Source organism: Euprymna scolopes, chromosome 36, assembly GCF_053919585.1.
Source record: "Euprymna scolopes isolate OS-2025 chromosome 36, ASM5391958v1, whole genome shotgun sequence".
In the NCBI taxonomy this organism is placed as follows: Eukaryota; Metazoa; Mollusca; class Cephalopoda; order Sepiida; family Sepiolidae; genus Euprymna; species Euprymna scolopes.
This window is the reverse complement of record NC_136517.1, coordinates 82,269,330-82,294,897: the sequence shown is the minus strand read 5'-3', so window position 1 is coordinate 82,294,897 and position 25,568 is coordinate 82,269,330. Positions and strand designations below refer to the sequence as shown.

At 32.4% G+C, this 25,568-nt stretch overlaps 2 protein-coding genes and 1 pseudogene across 2 annotated transcripts in view; 2 read left to right on the top strand and 1 right to left on the bottom strand.

The window, feature by feature from the left end:
- Positions 1-2,692, top strand: part of LOC145260631 (adenylosuccinate synthetase isozyme 2-like) — a 140,243-nt gene extending 137,551 nt beyond the window's left edge. Inside the window, exon 13 of the mRNA XM_080118952.1 lies at positions 2,011-2,692. Within this exon, the coding sequence (XP_079975078.1) occupies positions 2,011-2,063 (53 nt within the window). The 3' untranslated portion in view covers positions 2,064-2,692. The remainder of the gene's footprint in view (positions 1-2,010) is intronic.
- Positions 2,693-11,016: 8,324 nt separating this feature from the next.
- Positions 11,017-25,568, bottom strand: part of LOC145260632 (uncharacterized) — a 137,385-nt gene continuing 122,833 nt past the window's right edge. The window contains exons 3-4 of the mRNA XM_080118954.1: positions 18,626-18,751; positions 11,017-12,584 (exon numbers count right to left, since the gene is read on the bottom strand). Of these exons, the coding sequence (XP_079975080.1) occupies positions 11,788-12,584; positions 18,626-18,751 (923 nt within the window). The 3' untranslated portion in view covers positions 11,017-11,787. The remainder of the gene's footprint in view (positions 12,585-18,625; positions 18,752-25,568) is intronic.
- Positions 20,619-20,751, top strand: LOC145260897 (U2 spliceosomal RNA; annotated as a pseudogene).

Sequence of the window (25,568 nt, the reverse complement as noted above, 5' to 3'; positions counted from 1 at the left end):
AATAACAATGATCGATACTGATCACAATGTTGAGTGGAAGATTTGGCTGGAGTGCTTATGAACTGGTATTAGTACTATGGATTGGATTGCATGCAGAGCAGACGTTGAGAAATTGCCTCGTGTCCCCCCAGCGAAACCTAGGGCTAAGGAAAAATGTGTGTGAACATCCTGAAGACTTGATAGAAACAAAACAAAAACAATTTTAGAATTTAGAGTGGGGGTTGGTTTGACATAAATGTAAAATAATTCACCATTTTAAGACTATCCTAGCATTTTAGGACAGTTGACCAATTTATTTTTGGGGGGGTGGGGGGTTTAATCATATGCACTTTTCTTCAAACGTTTTTATGCTTTTTTTTTTTTTTTTTTTTTACCGTTTATGAGCTCACAGGAGAAGTTTGTTTAGTGGGGAGCTCTGCCACTTGTACTTAGCTTTATTGTTAAGGCTAAAGGTTTTAGGAAGCGGCTTGCCACTCGTACCTAGGATTAGACATAGAATTAAGCGTTTTTTTTTTGTGTGTGTTTTTTTTAAGAGGGTGTTTGATACCCATTGTGAAACTTTACAAGAATTATGACAAACGGACAAAAATAAATGTTATTTAAAAAAGTGACGTTCCTCTAACAGAAAACATGATGCTTGGAAAAATATCAAGTATTTAAATTCTATTTAAATATAAAAAAGAAACAAGTTTTGCTAAAGCTGACAAATTGTTAAAAAATTTGAATTAATGTTTTGATTTTTTAATTACATTTCATGTCCTTTCCTACAGTTATTTTTTAACTGAGTACCTCCTACAAATATTTGAATATTGATTTTTTTTTTTTTTTTTAATAATCGGGTAGATTAGTTTCCATTTGATAATAATTCACTGAAAACATTTTTTAAGGGACGAAAATTAGAAGTGTATTACCGTTCGTAATCGTACACGTGAACCAAAACATCATATTTCACATTTTCGCTTGTTAAAATATTTTAAAATTTACTACTACCCAATTTTTAAAAATATTAGTATGGTTGATAACAAACTAGCTCTAACATGTAAGAATTTTTTTATAAACAGATTTTCAATTAAAAAAAAAAAAATCGAAAAAAACAAACGTCTGTTTACGCCATGTTATCGCTGCTGCTGCTGATACAGCTGCTATCACTAATACTACAGAAGTCTTGATTCATAACGATTTTTTCGGATATTATGTTTTTAAATTGCTACGTACCACTAGAAAAAACACTGTCCAATCCTCTTTTTAACGAATAAATATAGTAAAAAGATTGTTTTATTTAACAGTGAGTGTCCGAAGAAATTTTTTTTCAAAATTTTCAATACTCACCATTTTGAATTTTTTTTTTTTTTCAACACAAAAAAAAACGAGTGGTCAAATGAATTTAGGACACTCGAAATTATTAAAAATGACATCTCTTTTGGCTAATTTCCAAATTTCATTAAAAAATTCTTTACAGAAACACGGTACGAATGCTTAGAAATCGGGGAGGGTCGTTACAAAATCTTACCGAAAATGGCGTTTTATGATGTCCACATTTTTATCACTTTATTTGCTTAAAACTCTAAAAATATATAATGTATGTTATTATTTACTAATTCATTTGAAAGTAAATTCATTTCTGAACAAAACGGTGGTATTTTGAAGACTTAAAGTGCTTTGGTTTTTAAAATATAACTATTTTAGCAGAAACCCCTTGAAATCTGATTATTCAAAGCGTTTTAACGGCCATGTGTATTATAAACAAACTGTCGTTCTTGGCTTGAGTCATAGCAGAACATTTTCAAAATCACAAGCACCTGCTTAACACATCTGCACCTCACAAGTGCAGATCAAGTTAGGCACAAGGTTCATTAATGTAGAAGCCCCCAGCTCCCTCAAAAGGGGCTACGTCATTGTGCCACACTATATATAGAGTCCACTATAATATAAGAAATCTGCATTAATCAAAATATCATATTGCTAAATTCATTGATGTTTTTTATTTATTTATTTTTTTATTCCAAACAGTGAAATGGATCGGCGTGGGTAAATCTCGTGCTTCGATGATTCAAGTCTTTTGATGCAACTCGAATCTATAGTCGTGGTGGTAAGCATATGAATCTACTGCTGCAGTTTGGCTAACCTGTTAGCCATCATCCCCCTCCCCCCTTGTTAAGTTGTCTTTCATTTGTTATTTTTACCAGAAATTGAAATTGTTTTTCTCACACACATACATCTGGAGAAAAAGAAGAAAAAAAAAAAACATTTAAATCTTCCCATTCCTCTTGTTTCCATGGCAACCGTCTTTTTCTTGTTTTTAATAAAATTGGAGGGGGGGGGATAATGCCCCCCCCCCCTTTAAAAAAGAAAAAAAAAAAAATGGAGAAAAAAAATTCAAAAAATTAGATTTTAAAAAAAAATTGTACCCAAGTTTTAGCAATTCTCTATTTTTAAAAGAGACATTTGTTTTTCTTGCGTAATAAAACCAAACTCTGCCAGAGTGTTTTTTTTTTTTTCTTTTTTATCAGAAGGAAAAGAAAAATGTCAAACATTTCTGTCTCTTTGCATTTATTTTGATTTCTCCTCCCCATTTTTTATAGTAAAATTTAGGGAGAAGAGAAATAAGATTCAGTGTTGGGGGATATGGAGATATATATAATGACTTTGGAAAAGGGGTTCATTTTGCTTGAATAAATATATCTCACATCTACTTCCTCTTCTGTTTTCTTTCTATTTCTTAATTTTGGGTTATTGTCCAATTTTCCCATATTAGAAAAAAAAAAAAAAAGTTGAGCATGCAGGGTGCCCCTCCACAAATGAACGATTTAGGGGCAATTTTAACTCCATAATGGGCTCCCCAGGGGCAGCAAGAATTATACAGGAAAATCTTTTCCGGCAAAAGTTTGTACAAAGTTTTAAAAAAATATTCCAGGTATGGTTATTGAGAAAAGTGCGGACAGACGAATGGGAATGAATCCTTTTGTTGGAGGGAACCAAAAAACAAAATCTATGATGTATGTACCATGATGAAACGAAAATATTGCATTTTAGAGGGAGGTACTCTTTCTTAGAACCTTTTATATGCTACCTAGATTATAATATTTACGAAACGAGGTCGCGTGTTGCTTTAATTTGGGCGACTTTTACACACCATTTTCGCAATTTTTTAAATTTTTTTTTTTTTTTAAATCTCCGTATTTGACTTTTTCTGTATATAAGATATAAGGGAAACTTGGCACTTGTGACAGGGACATCCAGAAAAGCAATAAGGTTTGATTGATGCGGGGGTGAACCTCTTATATCAGACAATTGCTAATCATTTGGACACTCCCTTTTTTATGGGGAGCTGGTTTTCCCCAACATCTTGGGGTAAGAAACCAGCATATGCAGAAACTGGCTCGCAGCCAAAGTTAAAAGCGGGATTTCATTTCACTATGGCGTGATGTTTGACCTCATTAAATTGACGCACATGTCACTTAACATTTTAATCATTTAATTTCACCCATTCTCAGTTCTTTGCCTGCGTAGTGTGGCGGTAAGTTATCAGGCTATAATCAATAGCCTGATAACCTCGAGCCTACCTACCCACCAGAACTTTTTCTTTTACACCTCCAAACACCCGGGCAATGCTGAGGACTCCCACTAGTTTAAAAATAAAATCAATGTGATTTTTGGAATACATTTTTTGTTTTGTAACGCATTCTTCATATCACTGTGATTTAACTAGACACTAAAATAAAAAGCGGATCTGTCAAGTTATTAAATGCTGTAATGGGACCAAAGATTAACGTTTATTTTGCTATTATGACTTGTCCCACATAAGACTGGTTATACATTCTTTTATGTAAGAACAATCGATTTTATTGGAAACATTTAATCCATATCTACATTCCATTTTCTTTTGATATAAATAAATATTTAATATTTTCTTTATATTTAATTTTTACATTCAAAATCTTATAGCAATATGATTCTTATGTAAATTTATATGGTCTCCCCATTTAATCTCGTACACCCAAAGTATTAATAGTTACTTCCCCTAATGCTTCTGAACACTTGAATTTAAAAAAAAAACAGAAAAAGAACTTAACTTTGAACAGACTCTAAGTGAACGACAACTGTTTACTTTTTTTTTTTTTTTTTTCATAGTGTCTGAATGAATATCAAAAAAAGAAGAAAAAAAAGTGGTACCATCTCGGGCAACTAATTTTTTGCCCATATTGGTGCATATCTGCAAAATTTCAAAATCTGATAAAATCAAAGACTCCATTTATGAGCAAATCTTAGGCCATTTTTGAATCCCTTGCATAAAAAACTCACTGGAGTGAATTTTCAGAATTGCACGGGGCTTTAAATTTAAGATAATATTAAAGAAAATATAATTATTAAGATGTCTGAGCAATGACTTCAATGATTTATGAAAAATGCAACCGCTTGGAGTTCCATGCTCAAATTTTCAGGATTTTTTTAGTTTCTATGATGTCCATCTGTGGTGTAAGTTAGAACAAAATCTGAGGATATAGATGTTAAACTTAAATTTCCAGATGATTCGACATCGAATGACCCATAAATGTTTGTTGGAAAATTTGCAACCAGAGTTATCCCAGAAAATTCATTCTGACAAAAATTTACTTTCACCATTTTTTGGGGGACTGTTCTTTTTATAGGATTTTAGCAGGTAAAAATAATTTCTAAAAGGGTCAAAATATGAAAACAATTGGAATTTAGCAGGTGTAAGTCAACTTAAAGTACACACGTGTGAATATACATTTACATACTAGCTGGCAGCCTGGTCGTACAATATGCTAAAACATTTAATTTATGCAGATTGCGTATGTATTATTATAGAATCAATCCTTTATTGAATATATTACGAGGAATAACTTGCCCGGTGGACTAATTGGCAAAAAATACTAATGATAATGTCGTCCATCAAATTCTGTTTGTGTTTGTTTACAGTATCATATCAGTTACTATTTGGCTTGACGATCTTAAAAATAGTGTTTCTTCTCTTATAGATAAAAAAAAAAAATTTTTTTTTACATAGGAATATTTTACGTTACATCGGTGTAGCATAAAATATCCCTATGTAAAAATTTTATTTAGTCGTATGCAAGCGACTCTATAAGTCGGTCAGTAACACTTTTGTGCTTGGCCTTTTTGGTTAAGATCACAGGTCTGTTGTTAATATATGCTGTTCTTAGCTTTTCAAGTTTTTCTTGGCCTTTTGGCGAAGATCAAAGTGTAGGTTCTGTCTTACTACATGCTGTACTTATTGTGATATAAAGTGGGGGATCACTTTTCTGTATTAATTTAATGTAAAAATGATCACCCACTTTACAACCAGTCAGTCTCAAAGCCATTAAAGTCATTCTCCAGATCATTCAAGTTGTTTTTGAAGGATTCCAGTTATTTTTTAAGCATTCAAGTCATTCTTAAGGTCATTCAATTAATCCTTAAGTTCATTAAAGTCATTCTAAGTCATTTACTTTTTATTTAAGTCATTTCAGCCCATTTTTTGATCATTTTAGTTTATCTTTAAGAATTTCATGTCAATCCTACATTCACGCATTCATTCATTACACGAGAGCATGCAACTAATGGCTATCGGCTTAGCTTTTCTCTTTTATAGATAAACAATTTTTTAAAATTTAGATACTTATCGGATTAATTTCTGTACAAAATATATCTAAGACCAGTGCCAGAAATATGAATTAAATTACTTCTGTGTGAAATTTGAAAAAAAAAAAAAAGTTAAAAAACAAGAAGGAACTCTTACGCACACACAAAATGACTTTTATATGTAGTACTAAGGCTGGAGTGTTTTTTTTTTTTTTTTTTTTTGAAACCACCACCATTATATATTGGGTATAGTATAATAATCAATAGAGAATAGGCTTTATAATAATAATAGGAAATCTGCATGAATTCAAATATTTAAGCATATTTTATGACTGGACACTTAGCTAATTTATTAATATAGACTTGCGGAAATTCCACAGCAGCATCTTTCATGCGTAATATATTGTTGGTGGGCATTCTGTGGACGTTCAGCGTGAATCAAGACACCGCAATATTATTGTAGCTCTTGTATTAAATCATTAAAAATATTTATCAAAGTAATCTGGTTGATATAGTGTCAGAATATATCTGGTTATTACAGTTTCTCCAATATCCTTAGAGGAGTCTGTTACATATTTCCATTGTATGGATGTCCGGCACAAACAGAAACTGATAAACTTATACCATCTTTAGACAGAACAGATACTCCTTGAAACCTAATATATCTGATGTCACACCGAAGCTATAATAATTACAACCTTTAAAGCTCTATTTATAAACATGGCTTAAAAGCTCAGTTGATAGAAGGTATTTAGTTCTATCCCAAGAACTTGGACACTGATCTGCAAAAGAGTGCCTGGGTAGCTCGGTCGATATACTCCAATGAGGGCTCCTCAGGTGATTAGAAATAAACTAACCCCTTCTCAAAAACAGAAGGTAAAGCCTGAGAGGGTAGACCTAGAATAGCACAGAACTAAACTGCCACCGCAAAATCAACAGTGACCAGGTCATTACAGGAATCGTCTTATCTTTGTTGATGGGGGCAATCAGAGTTATCCTGGAAAATCCATTCTGTCAAAAATTTACTTTCACCATGACTAATGTTTATGCAAGATTTTTTAAAAATCCAAAGCGTGGTTATTGAGAAACAGGTGAACAGGAGTGAATCACTTTACTAGCTCCAATTCCGAATATAGTGGGGGACCATAAAATCTATACACAATGGGGGGGGGGGGGGGGGGTCCAAGTAATAGAAGAAAAAAAGAGAAGGGTACAAAGTCGTAGCACTCCTAAAGCCAATTAAATGAGCAGGAGAGATCTCAAACCAATTGAGATCCAAGATGATGCATGATTTTGACATAGTGGATGGCAATTGAACATGAGTTGGACTTCTGTTTCAAGAAAATGTTAACTACACACGGTTCTTGGCCTTCGGGACAAGATCAAAGTGTAGTATCTGTTCTTCAGATGCTGCACTTCTATTTCTTGTTCTCTTTCGGTGGAAGAGAAATCCTTCACGACTGAGACAATTTTTATTTTTTGTACCTTTTCTCCACGTTAAAAAACGACCCTGGTGTCTAACTCTGTCCCGTGGGGAGGCATAGTAAATAGGTACAATACAACTAAAGTGAATATAAACAAACTATTTCGCATGGTTTCATAGCTATTAGTATATGACAAAGGTGTACAAAAAAAAAATGAATGAGCACTATTTTAAAATAAATATTTTACATGTACATGGTTTCAGTCATAAACAAAGGTTAGAAAGAAATTAAAAGAAAAAAAAAATTGAACCCTATTAAAAAATGTAGCAATGGAACACTATAGTGTTCATTGGGTTCAATTTTTTTCAAAAAGTAAAAATAATTTCACACACACACACAAAAAAAAAAAACCCCGGCATTTATTAATGTACATCACATACTTGACCCTTTTGTTAGTTGTGGAACAGAAGAGAAATTAGCTGTTATGCTAAGATAGACAGATATATAGATAAATATATTCATCTAGCTATCTAGGTATATCTATCTAATTGGAAGTAAACAAAAAATATGGAACTGTTTTGATAAACATGTAAAAACTGTAAACAGGACAAGTTGCGGTGGAAGCTCTGAAAATTGTCACCATTCCATTACACAGAAGCTAATTAACAGACTTGCACAGATCAGGGGTTTATGTCATTTGATATTTGAAAGTCAACTTTCACTGGACAATATCAAAACTTCAACTCTCACCATCCATATAACATATAGAAAGGAATCACCCATTGCCTACAACACCGAGCAAAAACAATATGTAATAACAGCAATACATATCAAGATGAGATTGACAGTTATAAATTATACTCTTCTGGAGGTTGCAAGTTCAATCCTCAGCATGGATGACACTCAAAATACAACTGCGAATTACTTGGCTGACAGAACGAGAGCATGCGGCACACATGGATTAAATAAAGGGTTCCGTTTGAAATTCACATTGACAAATAAATCTCAGTTTAAAGAGGCCCTTTATGTTGCGATCAACCTACTTGAGACAAAGTGATGTTCTTAGATGTAAGGCCGTATAATCCTTTAATTCTAGGGGAGTTGCTCTTTATAATTCATTACTTTTTGCTTTTGAGATTTCAGCGTAACTTCCTAGTCTCCCCCCCCCCCCGGGCATAAAAGGTTTCTTATCTTTCTGAAGACGCAGAGGAGCGACACAGCCATAAATGTTACCATAGCCAATAAAAGTTACTTTGCCATCTACCTGCATCATTTTTTGGTGTTTTTAAATAGTTTAAGATGTTTTTTATTTTATATTAAATATGAACTCTCTTTATGGCTTTTAGTTTCCAACCAAGATGGCTGCCAACTTGTCCATTTTGTTTTTGGTCCAGCCGGCGGCCTAATTTTAAATTATTACATTTTGGGGGGGGGGGGGATCCGCAGCTTGGAGTTTCAACTGCCTAATGCTGCCTCTATGGATTAAATAAAGAGTTCCATTTAAGATTGCATTGCTAGTTTTTTTTTTAGTTTTTTTTTTTTTTTTTTTTTTGCTAATAAACTTGACTTTAAAATAAACAGCAGATTTAAATTTTCACATTGACAAAGTGCACCTGCCAAGATCAACCTACTTGATAAAAAAAATATCTTAAATAGTCAGTTTCTGGGTGGTCAAATGGTGACCAATAACAAAGGCCAAAATCAGTCAAAGATGAAAAGATTCCATGAAATAGAAAGTGAAGTTAGAGCTGCTCCTTCAAGCAGAACATAGGTGGCTGGTTTTCAGTGGTATGTTGAAGATTTATTTTTTTTTTTCAACTCAACCCAAGAAAACGAGTATCATTTTAACCTTCATATAAAAATAAACTTTCGTTGTTTCTAAAACTGGAATTGTGGTTTTGGTTTAAAAGGAATATTCTATTGTTGCAGAATTGACTAAATCAGACAACAGCTTTTGACCAGCTCAACGAAGAGAACGAACGCAGTTTGTGCAATATACACGCACAGGGTGGTTTAATAAATAAATACTTACGGATCCAATGTTTAATAATTTTATTGAAAAAAAAAAAAAAAAAAAAAGAAAAGAAAATTTTGACACTTCTTTTTTCAAGTGATTTAAAAACAAAATTCATTTGATTTTTTTAAGGTTTTTTATTGGCGAGAAAAGAAAGTATTTTTACTTTCTGCCATTTGTGACAAAGAATAAAATCAATTTTTTTTTTATTTTTAAAATTTTTTTTTTTTTTTTTTTTTTTTTTTTTTTTTACACAAGATTCAAGATGGAAACAGAAGAAAAGTTCAATGGAGGCGGGGGTGGGGAGGGGCAGAGCCTTTCTTGACGAAAAGGCTACATTTTGACCTGAAGGAACAGTGATATATATCTTTAGAGTTAGAGATTGAGTGAGAGTATAATGATACATTTTAATAAGACGGAGAGAGAGAAAGACAAAGAGAGAGAGAGAAAGACAAAGAGAGAGAGAGAAAGACAAAGAGAGAGAGAGAAAGACAAAGAGAGAGAGAGAAAGACAAAGAGAGAGAGAGAAAGACAAAGAGAGAGAGAGAAAGACAAAGAGAGAGAGAGAGTGTAATGATGTATTTTAATACATTAAAAAAAAAAATCAAAACAAAACGAAATAGTTGATGGAGTAATACATGTCAAAGAAAAAAAAATCATATTTGAGGGGGGAATTTTTTTTTTTTTTTTTGAGGGGGGGGGTATGGGGAGATAAGTAGCAAGAAACGTCTCTCCTCATATGATTGCACTGAATCATATTGGAACAAACTTTTTACCGAGCAGTTGTTTGGCCTCCACAAAAACAGCGACCCCTCCCCCCTCCCGGGAATAACAATACCATTAATGGGGCAGGAAAACACGGTGAGCAGAAAGAGAAAAGGATTTGGTCTTTCAAGGAGATTTTTCTCAGTTTATCGAGGTGATATTTGTTGCCCTATGTTCATGGAAACAAATCAAATAGTTGTGTTATCGGGACCAAAAAAAATTCTAATGTTATTGTTTTATTGGAGGAAAAAATGTCATTGTTGATTTAAAATTATTGTAGATATTAAAATCTTCATAAAAAAAAAAATCATTAGTATTGAAGATTAAAAAAACATGTATTATCATAAAAAAAAAAAAAAAAAAAACACCCCGGTACTTATGTAGTATAAAGATTTTAAGGTGCCAAAACACTGAGTTAATAACGAAAAAAAAAAAAGAAAAAAAAAAAAAAAATCGAAGAAATCATCTTTTTGTTATTCATTGGTTTATTTAAAAAAAAAAAATAAATCATTGTTTTGATTTGAACAAATTTGTTATTCAAAAAACATATCTACAAAACTTACCTTACAATGAATGTTTTTTTTTTTCTTGATTTGAAATTTAATTTTCTAAAAAAAGAAAAAAATTGTCCAATAATTATTCAAGAATATTGTTTCCATTTTACAATTAATTTTTCATTGAAAAAAAATTTAAAAAATTAGTTAGAATTTGCATGTTTTTTTAAAAGCACAAAACTTTGATTTGGCATTTTCTGTAAACCACCTAGATGATTCCAACAATAGCATCGTCCTTATACTGCATAAGCACCAACATGTTTTATTGTTAATAATAAAATCATGTTTTATTGTCAATAAATGGTTTGTATTGTTGATGTGTTATATTGATGAAACAAATGCCTTAAAAATGTTTTGTGTGATGCTAAAACAAAATGTCGTAGACTAAAGAAAAAAAGTTTTAGAAATTCCTGCAAGGGAGGGGAAGAAGCTTGTGTTCGGAATGTATTTTGAGGAATGAGAAAGAAAGTAAAATACATGACAAACGACAGAGGTGGAGAAGACATTAATGGATGTACAAAAAAAAAAACAAAAAAAAAAAAACTTAGGCACATCCAATCCACCATAATTAACACAGGGAGACTTGGTTTCCTCATCAGTGAATTTACAGAAGTTTTCACATTTTTTAATAACCGTTTTGATTTTTTCGTTCTTAAAAAAAAAAAAAAAATTATGACGTTTCTGCATCCATATTTTTTGTGAAAGACAAAAAAATTAAATAAAAGAGAATATTTCCAATGAGAAAAAAAAAAACTGAAAACCACATAATTTCATAAAAGAAAAAAAAAAAAACAACCTTAAATAGAAATTTTAACCGCAACCGCCATTTTAATTTTCTCAAATATGAAATCCATTTTTTAGGAAACGGAATTTTTCAGCAATTATCACCTTTATTTTTCTTTCTTAAAATTTTCTGTAATGATTTTTTTTTATAGCACAACCCCAGTGCTCAAACCAATCTGGAATATCCACACATTGATATATATTAAAAAAAAAAAAAAAAACTTTAAAAAAAGGGGGGGGGGGGGGAAAAAGGTGGAAAAAATAATTTTTTTCTGATCACAAGAAACAAGTTTAGTTTCTTAAGAGTTACTTCCCTTGAACGTTTTAAACATTTAAATTTTTTTTTTTTACCTTCAATGGTCATCCATTTTTTGATTAGACTTTTTTCTTTTCTTTCTTTTTTTTAATCATTACTTTTTCATTCAATATTTTTTTTATTATTTATTCTTTTTTCATGAAATTTCCAAAGACCACATCTGGTCTTCTCCAATACTAGTTGCACCTCTCCAGTGGTCAGGGGCCACATTTATAAATAGGTTGCCTTTGGGATAGAGGATGAAGCAAAGAAAGAGAGAGAGAGAGAGAGAAACTGAAAACAAAGGATGAAGGAAGTTGTTAGTATCGGGCCTTACCCATTCAAGTGTCAAGAATTTTTTGGCATTAAAATGATCTTCCCATCTTTTACAACAATGTGCCCCATCACGTGACCGTCTGTCGAGGGGTTGGAACCAGAATTGGATGCACCATGGTTGGGTACAACGGGCGGGCGGGGCAACTCCCCCGTCTGTGTGGGGTCAGCCAATATCGGCGGAGTCAATATAGGTGGATTCCGTTCTTGCTGCGGTCGAATAAAGGGTTGCGGTGTCGGGACAGGCGGCGAGACAATAATCGGAGAGGGGGTCTCTTCAGGAGCCGAAGCAGCCACAGGCGTTTGCAAGGCCGGTGCTGTCGACGAAGCCATCGCGATTGCCCTATCAATGGTACTGTAAGGAGGAGGCGGCGAACATTCGCGTCCCGCCATCACTGTGGAGTAAGGGGGTGGCGGCTCTATGTAAGGGGGGTACTCGCTACCTGGCACATATTGCACGCCATTGTTCGCAGTCACTATAATGTTACCGTATTGCGACTGTTGCTGGTTATTGGCCGGGAGGAAGGGGTCATACTCGAGGGGCCCCATGTTTCCTGTGCCAAGAGGCGTCGGTCCAGGTGCGGAGGAGGAAGGGACAGTCGCATTGCTTCTGTTTGTCAAGTCATTTGGAGTGGCAGCCCTTCGGACTGCCGCACGTTTCATGCGGATTCGGAACACTGCAATGATGAGCACGGAGATGAGCAGGATGACTCCAATGGTGCAGCCAATGACGGAATAAACGGCCGTTTGTACAAATATGGTACCAATTTCAGGGTCGGGGTTTTTCGTCACAGCATACGTCGGCTGCAGGACTAAAAAAAAAAAAATAAAAAAAAAAAAGTTAGAATCCATTTAATTTTGGTTTTAAGGATGAAATCCATAAAAATAAATATACAAGTTTCTCCGCTGTGGTTATGACTAATTCAAAGTTTCCCAATATTAACGGCTATGTAAACATGCATTGCACAATGGTTTCATAAAGCAAACAAATGACATATCAACATATATTGCAACAGATAAAAGACTAGAAAAAAAAGCAAAGTTGTTCGGATCTATTTTAGTTTGATTTTAAAGATGAAGTTCATAAAAAATAAAAATTAGTATTTTAGTTTGATTTTAAAGATGAAGTTCATAAAAAATAAAAATTAGTATTTTAGTTTGATTTTAAAGATGAAGTTCATAAAAAATAAAAATTAGCATTTTAGTTTGATTGAAGCATTAGGTCTTGTACATAGATTAGTAGGAGGACGATTAATCAGAATCGTAAGAATCGGGTATTTTGAGGTGAATCGGAATCGCATCATAAAAAAATACCTCAGATTTACGATTCTTTCATTAGGAATCTTATATTTTTAAGTTGAACTGTTTGTTTGAAGTGAGATTAATGCTGTCAAAAATTTATGATAAGAACATCATAGAACTTTTCATAACATATTTAATATGATGTACAAGAATTTTATTAAATACTTTAAAGGTAATCTTTATTTATCTTAATGAGTTTTCTTATTCCTTCACATACATAGGCGCTGTCTGTCTGTTTCGAAACTTCGAGGCACATGATTAGTTATCTGTTTGCACTGTTGCAAAACTTTAGGGCTTGCGAGGTAACATTGTTTTCATTTGTGAGTGAAGTTTATTTATGTATGAAGCAGCCTAACTACATAAAGTCCATGAAAAAGTTGATGAATACTTTACCCTTAGAGAAAAAAGATTTTAAAGTACTTTTCTTGCGAGTAAATCAAATGTTTAGACCCAAAATTGGCTGAGTAGTTTGTTAGACACCAAAGGTCAAATCTTTTGAACTTTGGCCCTCTTGGCAGTTCAAATTTTCGACACAAACTGATTAAAATGCTTTCCCTATCTCTGAATACCCTTTATGTAAAATTTCAAATGTTTAGACCAAAAATTGACTGAGTAATTTGGTAGAGACTGCAGATGTCAATTTTTTTTTAAACTTTGACCCCAATTAAGACCCCTTACATTTTTTTGGGCTCAAATCAAATTAAAATCTCTGATCCATCTCCAAAGACTCAAAATTGGCTGAGAAGTTTGGTAGAGTTTTCAAAGGTCATATTGCTGAACTTTGACTCCTTGACAGCCAAATTTCTGGCCGAAAACCGATTAAAAAGATTTTCCCAAATCTCAATAATCGTTATGTCAAATCTTGAGTCTCTAGACTGAAAATTGGCAGAGTAGTTTGGTAGGGAAATGTACATACACACAGAGACATTTTCACTTTTATAGATATTTCAAAACAAATTTTTACTGGATATAATACAATTTTTAAGACCTTTTCAAAATATTTTCCATATTTTCAAGGGAATAATAGAAATAAAGCCTTTTCAAGGCAAAAGTTAAAATTCAAGTCTGTGCGAACCTTGTTTACATCTTGTTTTAGCAATGCAAACATGCACTAGTCGGTTGCATGTTTGTAATGCATACGTGTAACAGATTTGATCCAAATGAGTAATCCATACCAGGGTTCTACATTGCGAGTGAAACAATCGCATTTGCAAGTGATTTTTCAAAATGGCGACTAGAAACAATGAAACGCTTATCTTTTGACGATTGCATTTCTTTCACTGACAATCTTCGAAAGCTCATTACTGAGTGAAAAATATCTTTTCATTTTTTTTTTTTTAATAAAACGAACAACAAAGTTAAATTATTTAAACAAAAGTTTAATAGAACAATATACTTTTTTTCTTAATGAAGGCTGTTTAAAAAATATGTGAAGAAATTAGAATGTTTATACCTACAAGTATCAACATAAAATTTGTTGTATATTTAGAATTACACTTATTAAAAAAAAAAAAAACAGAAAAATCTTTATGATGTACATATTCATCACAGAACGAAGATGTCATATTCTAAAAATCATATGGGTTTGGCTAGTAACTTTTCTATTTGGCTAGTAAACAAAAATATTTAGTTGTCAAAGGTCAACTAAAGATAAATTTGTCTATAGAGCCCTGATATATATATATATGAACAAATGATTAATAAAACATGTTAAAAGACATCTTGAAAAAGAGTTAAAAACATTTAATTGTAAAAAAGGAAGCACAAGATAAGTGGATAGTCCTTAATCCGCGGAGTTTCGAAGAAATACTCTCCTTCTCATCAGAGGGCAGGAATTAGCAAAATGCAGGATCGGATTTTGCATATAAAAGTATTTAATGAAACTACAAGTAAGTCAAAGACCTTACTTGGTTAAAAAAAAAAAAGGGTGAGGTAAGGGGAACAGGAGGCAAAAGAAAAATAATAAAAAGATTTCACATGAATGGATAGTCCGGTGATGGGTAAAAATCCAAAAATGGTAAAATCCAAAACGGTCGAATTTAAAATTTCAATCCAATGGGTAAATTCCAAATGGTCCAAAATCATCCAAAAAAAAAAGCGCAAATGGAATGAATTCCAAATCATTAAAAGAAAAGCACTAGAGATAATATTTAAAACACATCTGTCAAGACTGGATGAATCAAAAAAATTTCTTTTAACATGTTTTATTAATCATTTGTTCATATTATAAGCTCTATTTCTTTTTCAGTTTTATTGAGCTTTTTACATCTGGCTGAGTTTATTTTACTTGTAAATATTAACTCTTTAATATTTATAATATATTTTAAGTTTACCATTTTGATTACCTTAGTAAACTTATTGTAACTTTTATTATATATATATATATATATACTCCTATAAATTCGTTATTCTTGTGTGTATTGATATTTATATTAAAAACCCTCTTATCTATTTATTTAAAAAGAAAATACAATTTTCTTATATATGGGTTGTGGAATTGCATTCATTAGAAAAAGATCTAGCTAATTTGCATATTCTTTTAAACATTCATTTTAATTAATTCCCTATTAGTTGCTTCAGTTTTCTAATGGGATAATCATCTTCAGTTAACTATTATGTGTAATTATATTCATGCAGATATTCTACATGATTTATACTTGCATAATATTTGTGTAAAAAGTTTATAGTAAACACAAAATTGTTTCCATATATATTTATGTATACGTATATATTTTTGTTTAACAAATTTTGCCTACCAAACTCCTCCTAGAGTTTTTGGTTTACAGACATGAAACTTCATATATAAGGTATTTGAATCCATGCAAAACTTTATATTTGTGTTTTAGCCCGGAAAAATCGGTACAAAAGTGAAAATTAAAAAAAATGAAATTTGTCAGGTGAAGTGAAGGTCAAACGCCGGCATTACGAATACATAACATAGTAGCTATTGGTTCATGTTTTAATTTTTAGCCTTGCAGTAAACATGTTTTCATAGCCCAGTCATTGACAGCAGAGGTAAAATAAATCGTGAGCTGAACGTTTTGGTTTCGATTCTCGGTGATGGTGCATGAATTTATTTTTATACTTTTTAAATCATTATTATATATTGCATCCAATCTATATATATATATATATAAGTGAAAATGTCTGTCTTTTCTCTATGGTAGTTAAGGAAGACTATTATACAGAAAGGCATTACTTTACATATGCACACTTTTTAATATACGCATATGCACATAACCTTATGAACAGTACATAGGGCCCAAGCAAAGCCAGGCGGAACTGCTAGTATATATATAAAAGTGAACGTGTGTGTGTGTGTCTGTGTACTCAATAACTGTCATTTTTAATGGAAGACTTGCAAGAAATACACAATTAAAAAAATATTGATTAAAAATCAAATAAGAAATAGGAATTATCTGATTTGAGGATAGACCACGCAGAATTTGAACTGTTCATTAAAAAAAAAAAGAAAAAGAAAAAAAAAATACAAGGTCAATTTTTAATGTGTGGCAAATCAAACTCCATTATTTGGAGGGAGAATTGAAAGCACACAATTGATACTGCAACCAATGTCAGAATCTTACGACTTTGGACCAGCCACATTTTTTTTTTTTTTTTTATCAAGTAAATACATTTCTTTCTTGATAATACTCATTCAATATGAGGTCTGTCCAGAATACTTTCTATATTAAAAAATATGTATGATGCAGGAAAGAAAATATCATATTCCAAAAATCTTGTAAATTGATCAAATAGTTTTATTTTTATAAGGAAAATCAAATTTTATTGTTGATTGGTTGTTTTTGTTTTACGGCATATCAACCCCTTTCCGGGTTATTTAATGCCGAATCCAAAGATTCGGAAGAAAAAATTTTTTAATAGAATATATTTGTTGTTTTCAAGTCGGTTTCTATTTAACCCATAGTTGGGACCCTAACAGGTACTACCACTCCGGGTCAGAGTGGACCTGGGAGTAATGGTAATTAAGGGGTGGCTCCCCACTCCCCAAAGCCTGCAAGCTGGGGCCTCACCACTGGATATAGTTTAAGGTCATATCCAGGACCACAAATTTTATGGGTAACAGCGCTATTTTGAAAACATTTTAAAAGAAACAAGGGAGATAATTCAAATTTGTGAGAATCTGTTATAATACCTACAAATTCCCATTAATCGCTTAAAACTGATTTCATTTATAAAAATGAAGCTACTTGACAAATTCACATGATTTTTGGAGTACAATATTTTTTTTCCATATGTACATCATGCAGGGATTTCTTTTCTTTTTTTTTAACATCAAGGGAATACTGGACAAGCAGCTCCAGATTTTCTTGACCTGTATCCCTTTTTTTTTTTCTTTCCCCTCTCTCCTACTCTTCCTAAACAATGCCATTTGTCTCCTTCCCACGAATTTTATTCATCCTTTATTTATTAGGTTGACAAGAAAGTTCTTGCGGGATTTTTAATCTTGGTTTACAATGATGTATTTTCAAATAAGTTTTCATTATAATACCTTTACTTTATATATCATTTTAAAGAGCGTTTTTCGCTCTATCTAATCGTTTAAATTACAACCTTTTAAAACTATTGTCTTTTCAGAAGGTTGAATACAAGATGAAAAAAAAAAAAAAACAAATTCACACAATTTTCTTATTTCAATTCAAGCTACACCGAAAAGCTGCTGGAACAGCTCACAATATCAATAACGCGTTTGGTCTAGTAACCACTGCTGAACACGCAGCATAACGGCGACAAGTCTTGAAGATGACGAGCATAGTGGTTTGTCATCAAATGAAAATGATCAATTGAAAGCCTTAATTGAAGCCAAACCATGCAAAACTGTTTGACAACTTGCTAGATGTAACATATATGACAATTTCCAACTACTTTATATGAAAAAATCTCGATGGAAAAAAAAAAAAAAAAAAAAAAATCTCGATGGAAAAAAAAAAAAAAAAAAAATCTCGATGGAAAAAAAAAAAAAAAAAAAATCTCGATGGAAAAAAAAAAAAAAAATCTCGATGGAAAAAAAAAAAAAAAAAAATCTCGATGGAAAAAAAAAAAAAAAATCTCGATGGAAAAAAAAAAAAAAAAAATCTCGTTGGAAAAAAAAAAAAAAAAAAATCTCGATGGAAAAAAAAAAAATCTCGATGGAAGAAAAAAAAAAATAATCTCGATGGAAAAAAAAAAAAAAATCTCGATGGAAAAAAAAAAAAAATCTCGATGGAAAAAAAAAAAAAATCTCGATGGAAAAAAAAAAAAAAAAAATCTCGATGGAAAAAAAAAAAAAAAATCTCGATGGAAAAAAAAAATAATCTCGATGGAAAAAAAAAATAATCTCGATGGAAAAAAAAAATCTCGATGGAAAAAAAAAATCCCGATGGAAAAAAAAATCTCCATGGAAAAAATCTTGAAAAAAGTTTTAAAAAATGTCAAAATGTGTCAATGAAAAAATGCAGATGAAAAAAAAATAACGTAAAAATGTGGACGAAAAAATGTTTAAAAAAAAAAAAAAAAAAAAAAAAAAAAAAAAATGTTTAATTTTTTTTACCTATACAGTTTTCCTCATCCGATTTGTCGGGACAGTCAAATATCCCATTACAGCGGAACTTTTCAGCAATACACAACTTTGGTTTTTTGCAAATGAAATGGTATTCATTGCAAGGTCCAGGCATTTCTGTAAGAAAGAAACGAAAAGGTCAAGGGTCAGAATCCGAGTAAAAGAGAAAACATTATTTGTCAAAGAAATTTCAATGGGGACACTTTTTTTTAAAATTATTTTCTTCATCAGAAGTCAGGCTAGAGTATAAAGGCAGAGAAATGATTAGAATCGTTTTCAAATGGAAAAATCTTGGGATTTTCCAAGGTGGGTACATGTATATTTTTTGCAGGTAGATGGCCAGAAAGAGAGGGAGAGAAACGTTTTCTGTACGTGAGAATATTCATTTAATAACTTTGATTATTTATATTCAACACATTTGCATAAATCTAACCTCCCCCCCCACACACACACAAAAACGAATTTGATTGCTTGAATTTTGTCTTCTGCAATCAGGTGAGTGCATCTTTTAAAACAGAACAGGTGAATTATATATATATATATATATATATATATATATATATATATATATATATATATATATATATATGTGTGTGTGTGTGTATGGGCATGGCTCATAGGCTAAGAATAAAAGTGGAGTGCTATCTGTTTTGGTTTCTGTTCTGCTAGATTTACAGCAGATGTGCTGTAAATCATATGGTTTAGCATATCTCTCAACGGAGGCTTCCTTTCTAGGGCAACTGCTCTTGACATATCAAAGGCCTTTGATAGGGTATGGCATAAAGGTGTACCCCACAAGATCTCCAGCTACGGTATAGCTGGAAATGTCTTCTCAATTAGTAAATCATTTCTCTCTGATAGGTTCATAAAAATAGTGGTTCATGGGCAGAAATCAAAAGCTCATAGTATTAATACTGGAATCCCTCAGGGGTCCATCCTGGGCCCAAGTCTCTTCCTGATCTGCATCAATGATCTCTCAAATCACATCCTAAGATCATTCGTCGACATTTATGCTGACGTCACTACCATCTATGGTAACACTTCAAAGGCTGTAAATGATCAAGTTCTCAGATTCTCTCTCCTCTGATCTTAAGCATGTGGTGCAATGGGGAAAGAGGTGGTATCTAAAACCAAGCTTCTATGTTTTACATCATCAACGTTCTGATCCCCGTCTTACATCATTTGAAATGAATGGCTCATCTTGGGGAGGCTCCATGTTTTGACAAGCTTCTGGGCTTGACCTTTACTCCTGATCTGAAATGTAACACGTACATCAAATCCGTTGCCAAGGCTGCTGGAAAAATGGTTGGATCCTGCTATCGCTCCAGTATATATCTCACTGCTGATGCAATTCTCTACCTGTATACGAGCCAGATACGTCCAAAGATGGAGTACCATTGCCACATCTAGGCAGGATAAGCTGCTAGAAGCAGCTAATCCTGCCTTGATAGAGTTCAAAATAGACTTCGTAGCCTAATGGGGAATGCTCTTTTCTTTTCCCTGCAACCCCTTTCTCAGAGAAAACTTTGTTATTTTTATTGCAACTGCTCATCTGAGCTCCAATCTCTGGTCACTCCCCCCTCACCAAACTTTCACAAAAAAACACTCGTCTAGCTGAAACCACTTTCAATAATTTCCCCCACTCTTTATCTGTGCCTAAACATACATTTCATGAACAAATCTTTCTTAGAACTGCACACCTGTGAAACTTTCTTCCATTTCCCTGCTTTCCAGCTGACTACAATATGGTCGTCTTCAAATCCAACGTAAACAAGTTCTTAATGAGCCGTTCCCTTTAAGTAATCCAATTTACCAAATTTCCACTACTAACAATTACTACGATATTGTCTCCTTAACTATTGTACACTCATTAACCCTCATCCTCAAGTAGCCTCCTGGCCTTGATAAGTGGTAACACCTTTGAAAAAAAAGTTGATGGTACCCAAGTCACATTTTTTAGTTTTGATCTCACTACTATATATAACTGACTACTTGGCCTTTTGGCCAAGATCAAAGTGTAGTATCTGTTCTTCAGATGCGCCACTTCCATTTCTCGTTCTCTTTCAGTGGAGGAGAAATCCTTCACGACTGAGAAAATTTTTATTTTTGTACCTTTTGTTCATGTCAAAAAAATGACCCTGGTGTCTAACTCTGTCCCGTGGGGAGGCATTGTAAATAGGTACTATATATTAGGTTCAATATAATAATTGATAGAGAATTGTCTTTATAATGATAAATAAGTAATTTGCATGAATTAAAATCATATCAAAGTGTATCTTATGACCGGGAAACGGCAGGCAGGCAGCCTGCTGGTATTATATATAAAAAGCAAGAATTGTTTGTAGTCGCTTGATATAAAATAGCGATAAGCAGCCATTATGATAAAACTAATTTTGATGTTAAAAGTTCATTGTTTAAAAAAAAAAATACATTAGGGGAGGGGGACAGGTTTCATACTTCAGTTTAAAACTAAAACTAAAAAAAAAAAAAAAAAAAAAAGTATTATATATTTTATTAAAACTTTTAATGCTATTACATAAAGAAAAAATATTGAATTTTAAAGAAGAAAAACGGTACCTACGTAATTGTCATGTCGCAAATAGTGACATATTTAAAAATTACAGAAAACTGTAGGTAGAAAAATGATTAATGAAAATCTCTTTCTGATAAAGTTTATAATGGGGGAATAAATTTTGTCCGACATTTCGAATTACGTGACGTAAGCAACAGAACTTAATTATCTCCCGTGTTAATTTTTTTTTTTTTTTTTAGTTAGCATAATACACTGATTTTGCTTATTTCCACAATTTCTTTTTTCATTATTTTTTTTATCTTATCATTTTTCGTAATTTTTGGATATGTTACTATTTGAGACCTGACAATTATGTAGGTACCAATTTGTTTCACTTAAAATTCATGTTTTTTTTTTGTCTTTTTTTTACAAATTTACAATAAAAAATTGCGAAAAATTTTTTTTTTGGAGGGGGGGGATCAGATTTTTTTTTTTTTTCTCTCACAAGCTCAACACATAAGTTGAGGGATTTTCCATTTTTAACTTAAAATCTTGTTATTTTCTAAACAAAAACAAAAACCGCCCCCCTCCCTTAAATATTCAAGTTACATTTTATTGAAACTTAATCATAATTAATAATTATTGCCATTAGAAATGGGGGTGGGATGAGGTGGGAAGGGGGGGGGGTCAAAGGATTGACAGAAATAGAGAAGAAAAAAAGAAAATAGGAGAAATAAGAAAAAGAAGACACAAAAGAAAGAAAAAAAATAAGAGAAAAAGAAAGAAAAAAAATAAGAGAAAAGGAAAGAAAAAAAATAAGAGAAAAGGAAAGAAAAAAATAAGAGAGAAGGAAAGAAAAAAATAAGAGAAGGAAAGAAAAAAAATAAGAGAAGGAAAGAAAAAAAATAAGAGAAAAGGAAAGAAAAAAAATAAGAGAGAAGGAAAGAAAAAAATAAGAGAAAAGGAAAGAAAAAAAATAAGAGAAAAGGAAAGAAAAAAAATAAGAGAAAAGGAAAGAAAAAAAATAAGAGAAAAGGAAAGAAAAAAAATAAGAGAAAAGGAAAGAAAAAAAATAAGAGAAAAGGAAAGAAAAAAAATAAGAGAAAAGGAAAGAAAAAAAATAAGAGAAAAGGAAAGAAAAAAAATAAGAGAAAAGGAAAGAAAAAAAATAAGAGAAAAGGAAAGAAAAAAAATAAGAGAAAAGGAAAGAAAAAAAATAAGAGAAAAGGAAAGAAAAAAAATAAGAGAAAAGGAAAGAAAAAAAATAAGAGAAAAGGAAAGAAAAAAAATAAGAGAAAAGGAAAGAAAAAAAATAAGAGAAAAGGAAAGAAAAAAAATAAGAGAAAAGGAAAGAAAAAAAATAAGAGAAAAGGAAAGAAAAAAAATAAGAGAAAAGGAAAGAAAAAAATAAGAGAAAAGGAAAGAAAAAAATAAGAGAAAAGGAAAGAAAAAAATAAGAGAAAAGGAAAGAAAAAAAATAAGAGAAAAGGAAAGAAAAAAAATAAGAGAAAAGGAAAGAAAAAAAATAAGAGAAAAGGAAAGAAAAAAAATAAGAGAAAAGGAAAGAAAAAAAATAAGAGAAAAGGAAAGAAAAAAAATAAGAGAAAAGGAAAGAAAAAAAATAAGAGAAAAGGAAAGAAAAAAAATAAGAGAAAAGGAAAGAAAAAAAATAAGAGAAAAGGAAAGAAAAAAAATAAGAGAGAAGGAAAGAAAAAAAATAAGAGAAAAGGAAAGAAAAAAAAATAAGAGAAAAGGAAAGAAAAAAAATAAGAGAGAAGGAAAGAAAAAAAATAAGAGAGAAGGAAAGAAAAAAAATAAGAGAAAAGGAAAGAAAAAAAATAAGAGAAAAGGAAAGAAAAAAAATAAGAGAAAAGGAAAGAAAAAAAATAAGAGAAAAGGAAAGAAAAAAAATAAGAGAAAAGGAAAGAAAAAAATAAGAGAAAAGGAAAGAAAAAAAATAAGAGAAAAGGAAAGAAAAAAAATAAGAGAAAAGGAAAGAAAAAAAATAAGAGAAAAGGAAAGAAAAAAAGGGAAAGAAAGAAACGCTGATGGCACATGTTCGGATTCATGCCAAAAGTATTCATAAAATCCAAAAAGAAAGATTTTAAACAAATGCAGCTAAAAATCAGCTTTAAATAAAAAAAATAAAAACAATCAAACTCAAAATAAAGAACCAAGTCTGCTACCAAAACCTCATGCACAGGAGGTTATGCTTAGGTGCATATTTTGATGCCAAGCTTATACAGTGGTTTGTGGAGTTAGATACATAATGTCCGACTTCAACTGCTAAAATAAATAAATAAATAAAATCTGACAGACTCCTTTAAGTTTTCATGTTAAGACTGTCTGTTGATTCATTACAGATGGAAAAATTCAACTGAGCATCCTGAGGAGTCTGATTCAGACTCCTCAGGATGCTCAGTTGAATTTTCAACTCTGCATCCCTAGTTTATATGCAAGGATATACTACTCCCCCATTCTCGAGACTTCAAGAAGGGAGCCCTAAGTCGGGAAAAACTCAGCATTTCTTGTATTGCTAACCAAATGAGGAAGATCAATTTTTCACTCATATTTTTTTTTTATTACTCATTCGGTACGTCAACCATTTATGGGTTACGTTATGCCGAATAAAGTTGTCGAATGGAATTCTATAAGTACGATAATTAGCATATAGTCCTTTTAAAAAATAAATTTTACAATGAGAGCGAGAACATTACTCTTAGAAAAACATTACAAAAGTAGTATTTCTAGAAGAAAATTTTACAGAAAGTGTACGTAATGTATGTATGAATGAATGAATGAATGAATGTATGTGGGTCTGCTTAAAACTTTCAACAGAGGCAACGGATTTTTACGAGATTGGGATTGCTTTGAAGCTCAGCCCTTTAGACAACAAATATTGAAAAACTGACTAAAATCATTAATTCCTTCACCCTCAACTGGGTAGTTTTCTACAGGGAGGGTGTTTTTTTTTTTGTGTCGCCATTTTTGCAAGTCATTGTATCAGTTGGAATGACTTTACTTAATTTCAACGTTTCGAACTTCCGGTAGTGTCATGGAGTAGTGGTAAGATGTCAGGTTTTTTTTTTTTCACTTTCTCTTCCGCCTTCGTGTCATGGGTTCGAGCCTGCCTATTACGTTTTTTTTTCTCTCAACACACATCTCCAAACACCTGGGCACCCAGGCTAGTCTATAATATAAATCTCACCTGTCTGTTTAAATGTATGTATGTATGTATAAAACTTTCAACAGAGGCGGCAGATTTTCACGAGATCTGTATCGTTTTGAAATTTGACCCTTTGGATGACAAATATTAAAAAATTAGCTAAAAACATTAATTCCTTCACCCTCAACTGGGCATTTTTCTACAGGGAGGGGCCGCTTTTTTCGCTGATATTTTCGAAAGTCATCCCCTTTTTTCGATTGACTAGCATTAATTTAAAAAAAGAAAAAAAAAAAAATGAATCTTGCAATAATAAACCATTAATTTATTGCCAAAAGTTCAATGTAACTCTATATGTGAACTGCTTTGCTCCTTACAACAAGGCCGACAACATGCTCTTGATAAACTAAAATGACCGAAAAATGGGCTGAAATGACTTAAATAAATAAAAAGTAAATGACTTAGAATGGCGTTAATGAACTTAAGGATGAATTGAATGACCTTAAGAATGACTTGAATGCTTAAAAAATAACTGGAATCCTTCAAAAACAACTTGAATGATCTGGAGAATGACCACTTTTCTTCTTTTGTTTTTCTTTTTTATTCTTTCGAATGAACCGGGGAGAGGTGAGGTTGAGTTCTTCTCACTTGCAGATTCATCCTCAGAGGAGCAGTCTTTTCTCCGCTTGATTCCCGTCTCGATTGGTGTGGGGACTGTTGGTTGTGTCTGCTCCTCTAGTTGCTGCTGCGGCTGTTTTTGTTGCTGCTGCTTTCGCTGGTGTCGTTGCTGCTGCTACTTCCGCTGCACTTGCTGCTGCGGTAGTTGTTGCTGCAGCTGTTTCCGCGGCATCGGCTGCGGTGGCTGTTGTTGTTGCTTCATTTGCGGAGGCTGCTGCCTCGATTTTTGGGCTGGTGGTGGGACGATGGCGGAAGGGATTATGGGTTTCCGTTTTTGTCTCATTACCATGCTCCATTCCTCCCCCTTGGCCTCCTGGGTGGTCTAGGTTTTCCTTGGAGCTGGGGTTGGTGCCGCAGTTGCAGGAGTTGTTGCTGCCTGTTTTGGAGTGGGCGCTGTCTCGGGTTGTGACCGCCTTTCGGGTCGTTTAGGGGTTACCCTTTGGGGGAAGCTCCTAGCCATGTAACCCTGCTTTTGGCAGAACCAGCAGTGCGGACGACGGCCCTCCACCACTACCGTTATGCTGGCATCCTTGTATGTCAGCAGCGCTGGTATCACCCGAACACCCTCCCTCTTCAGCCTC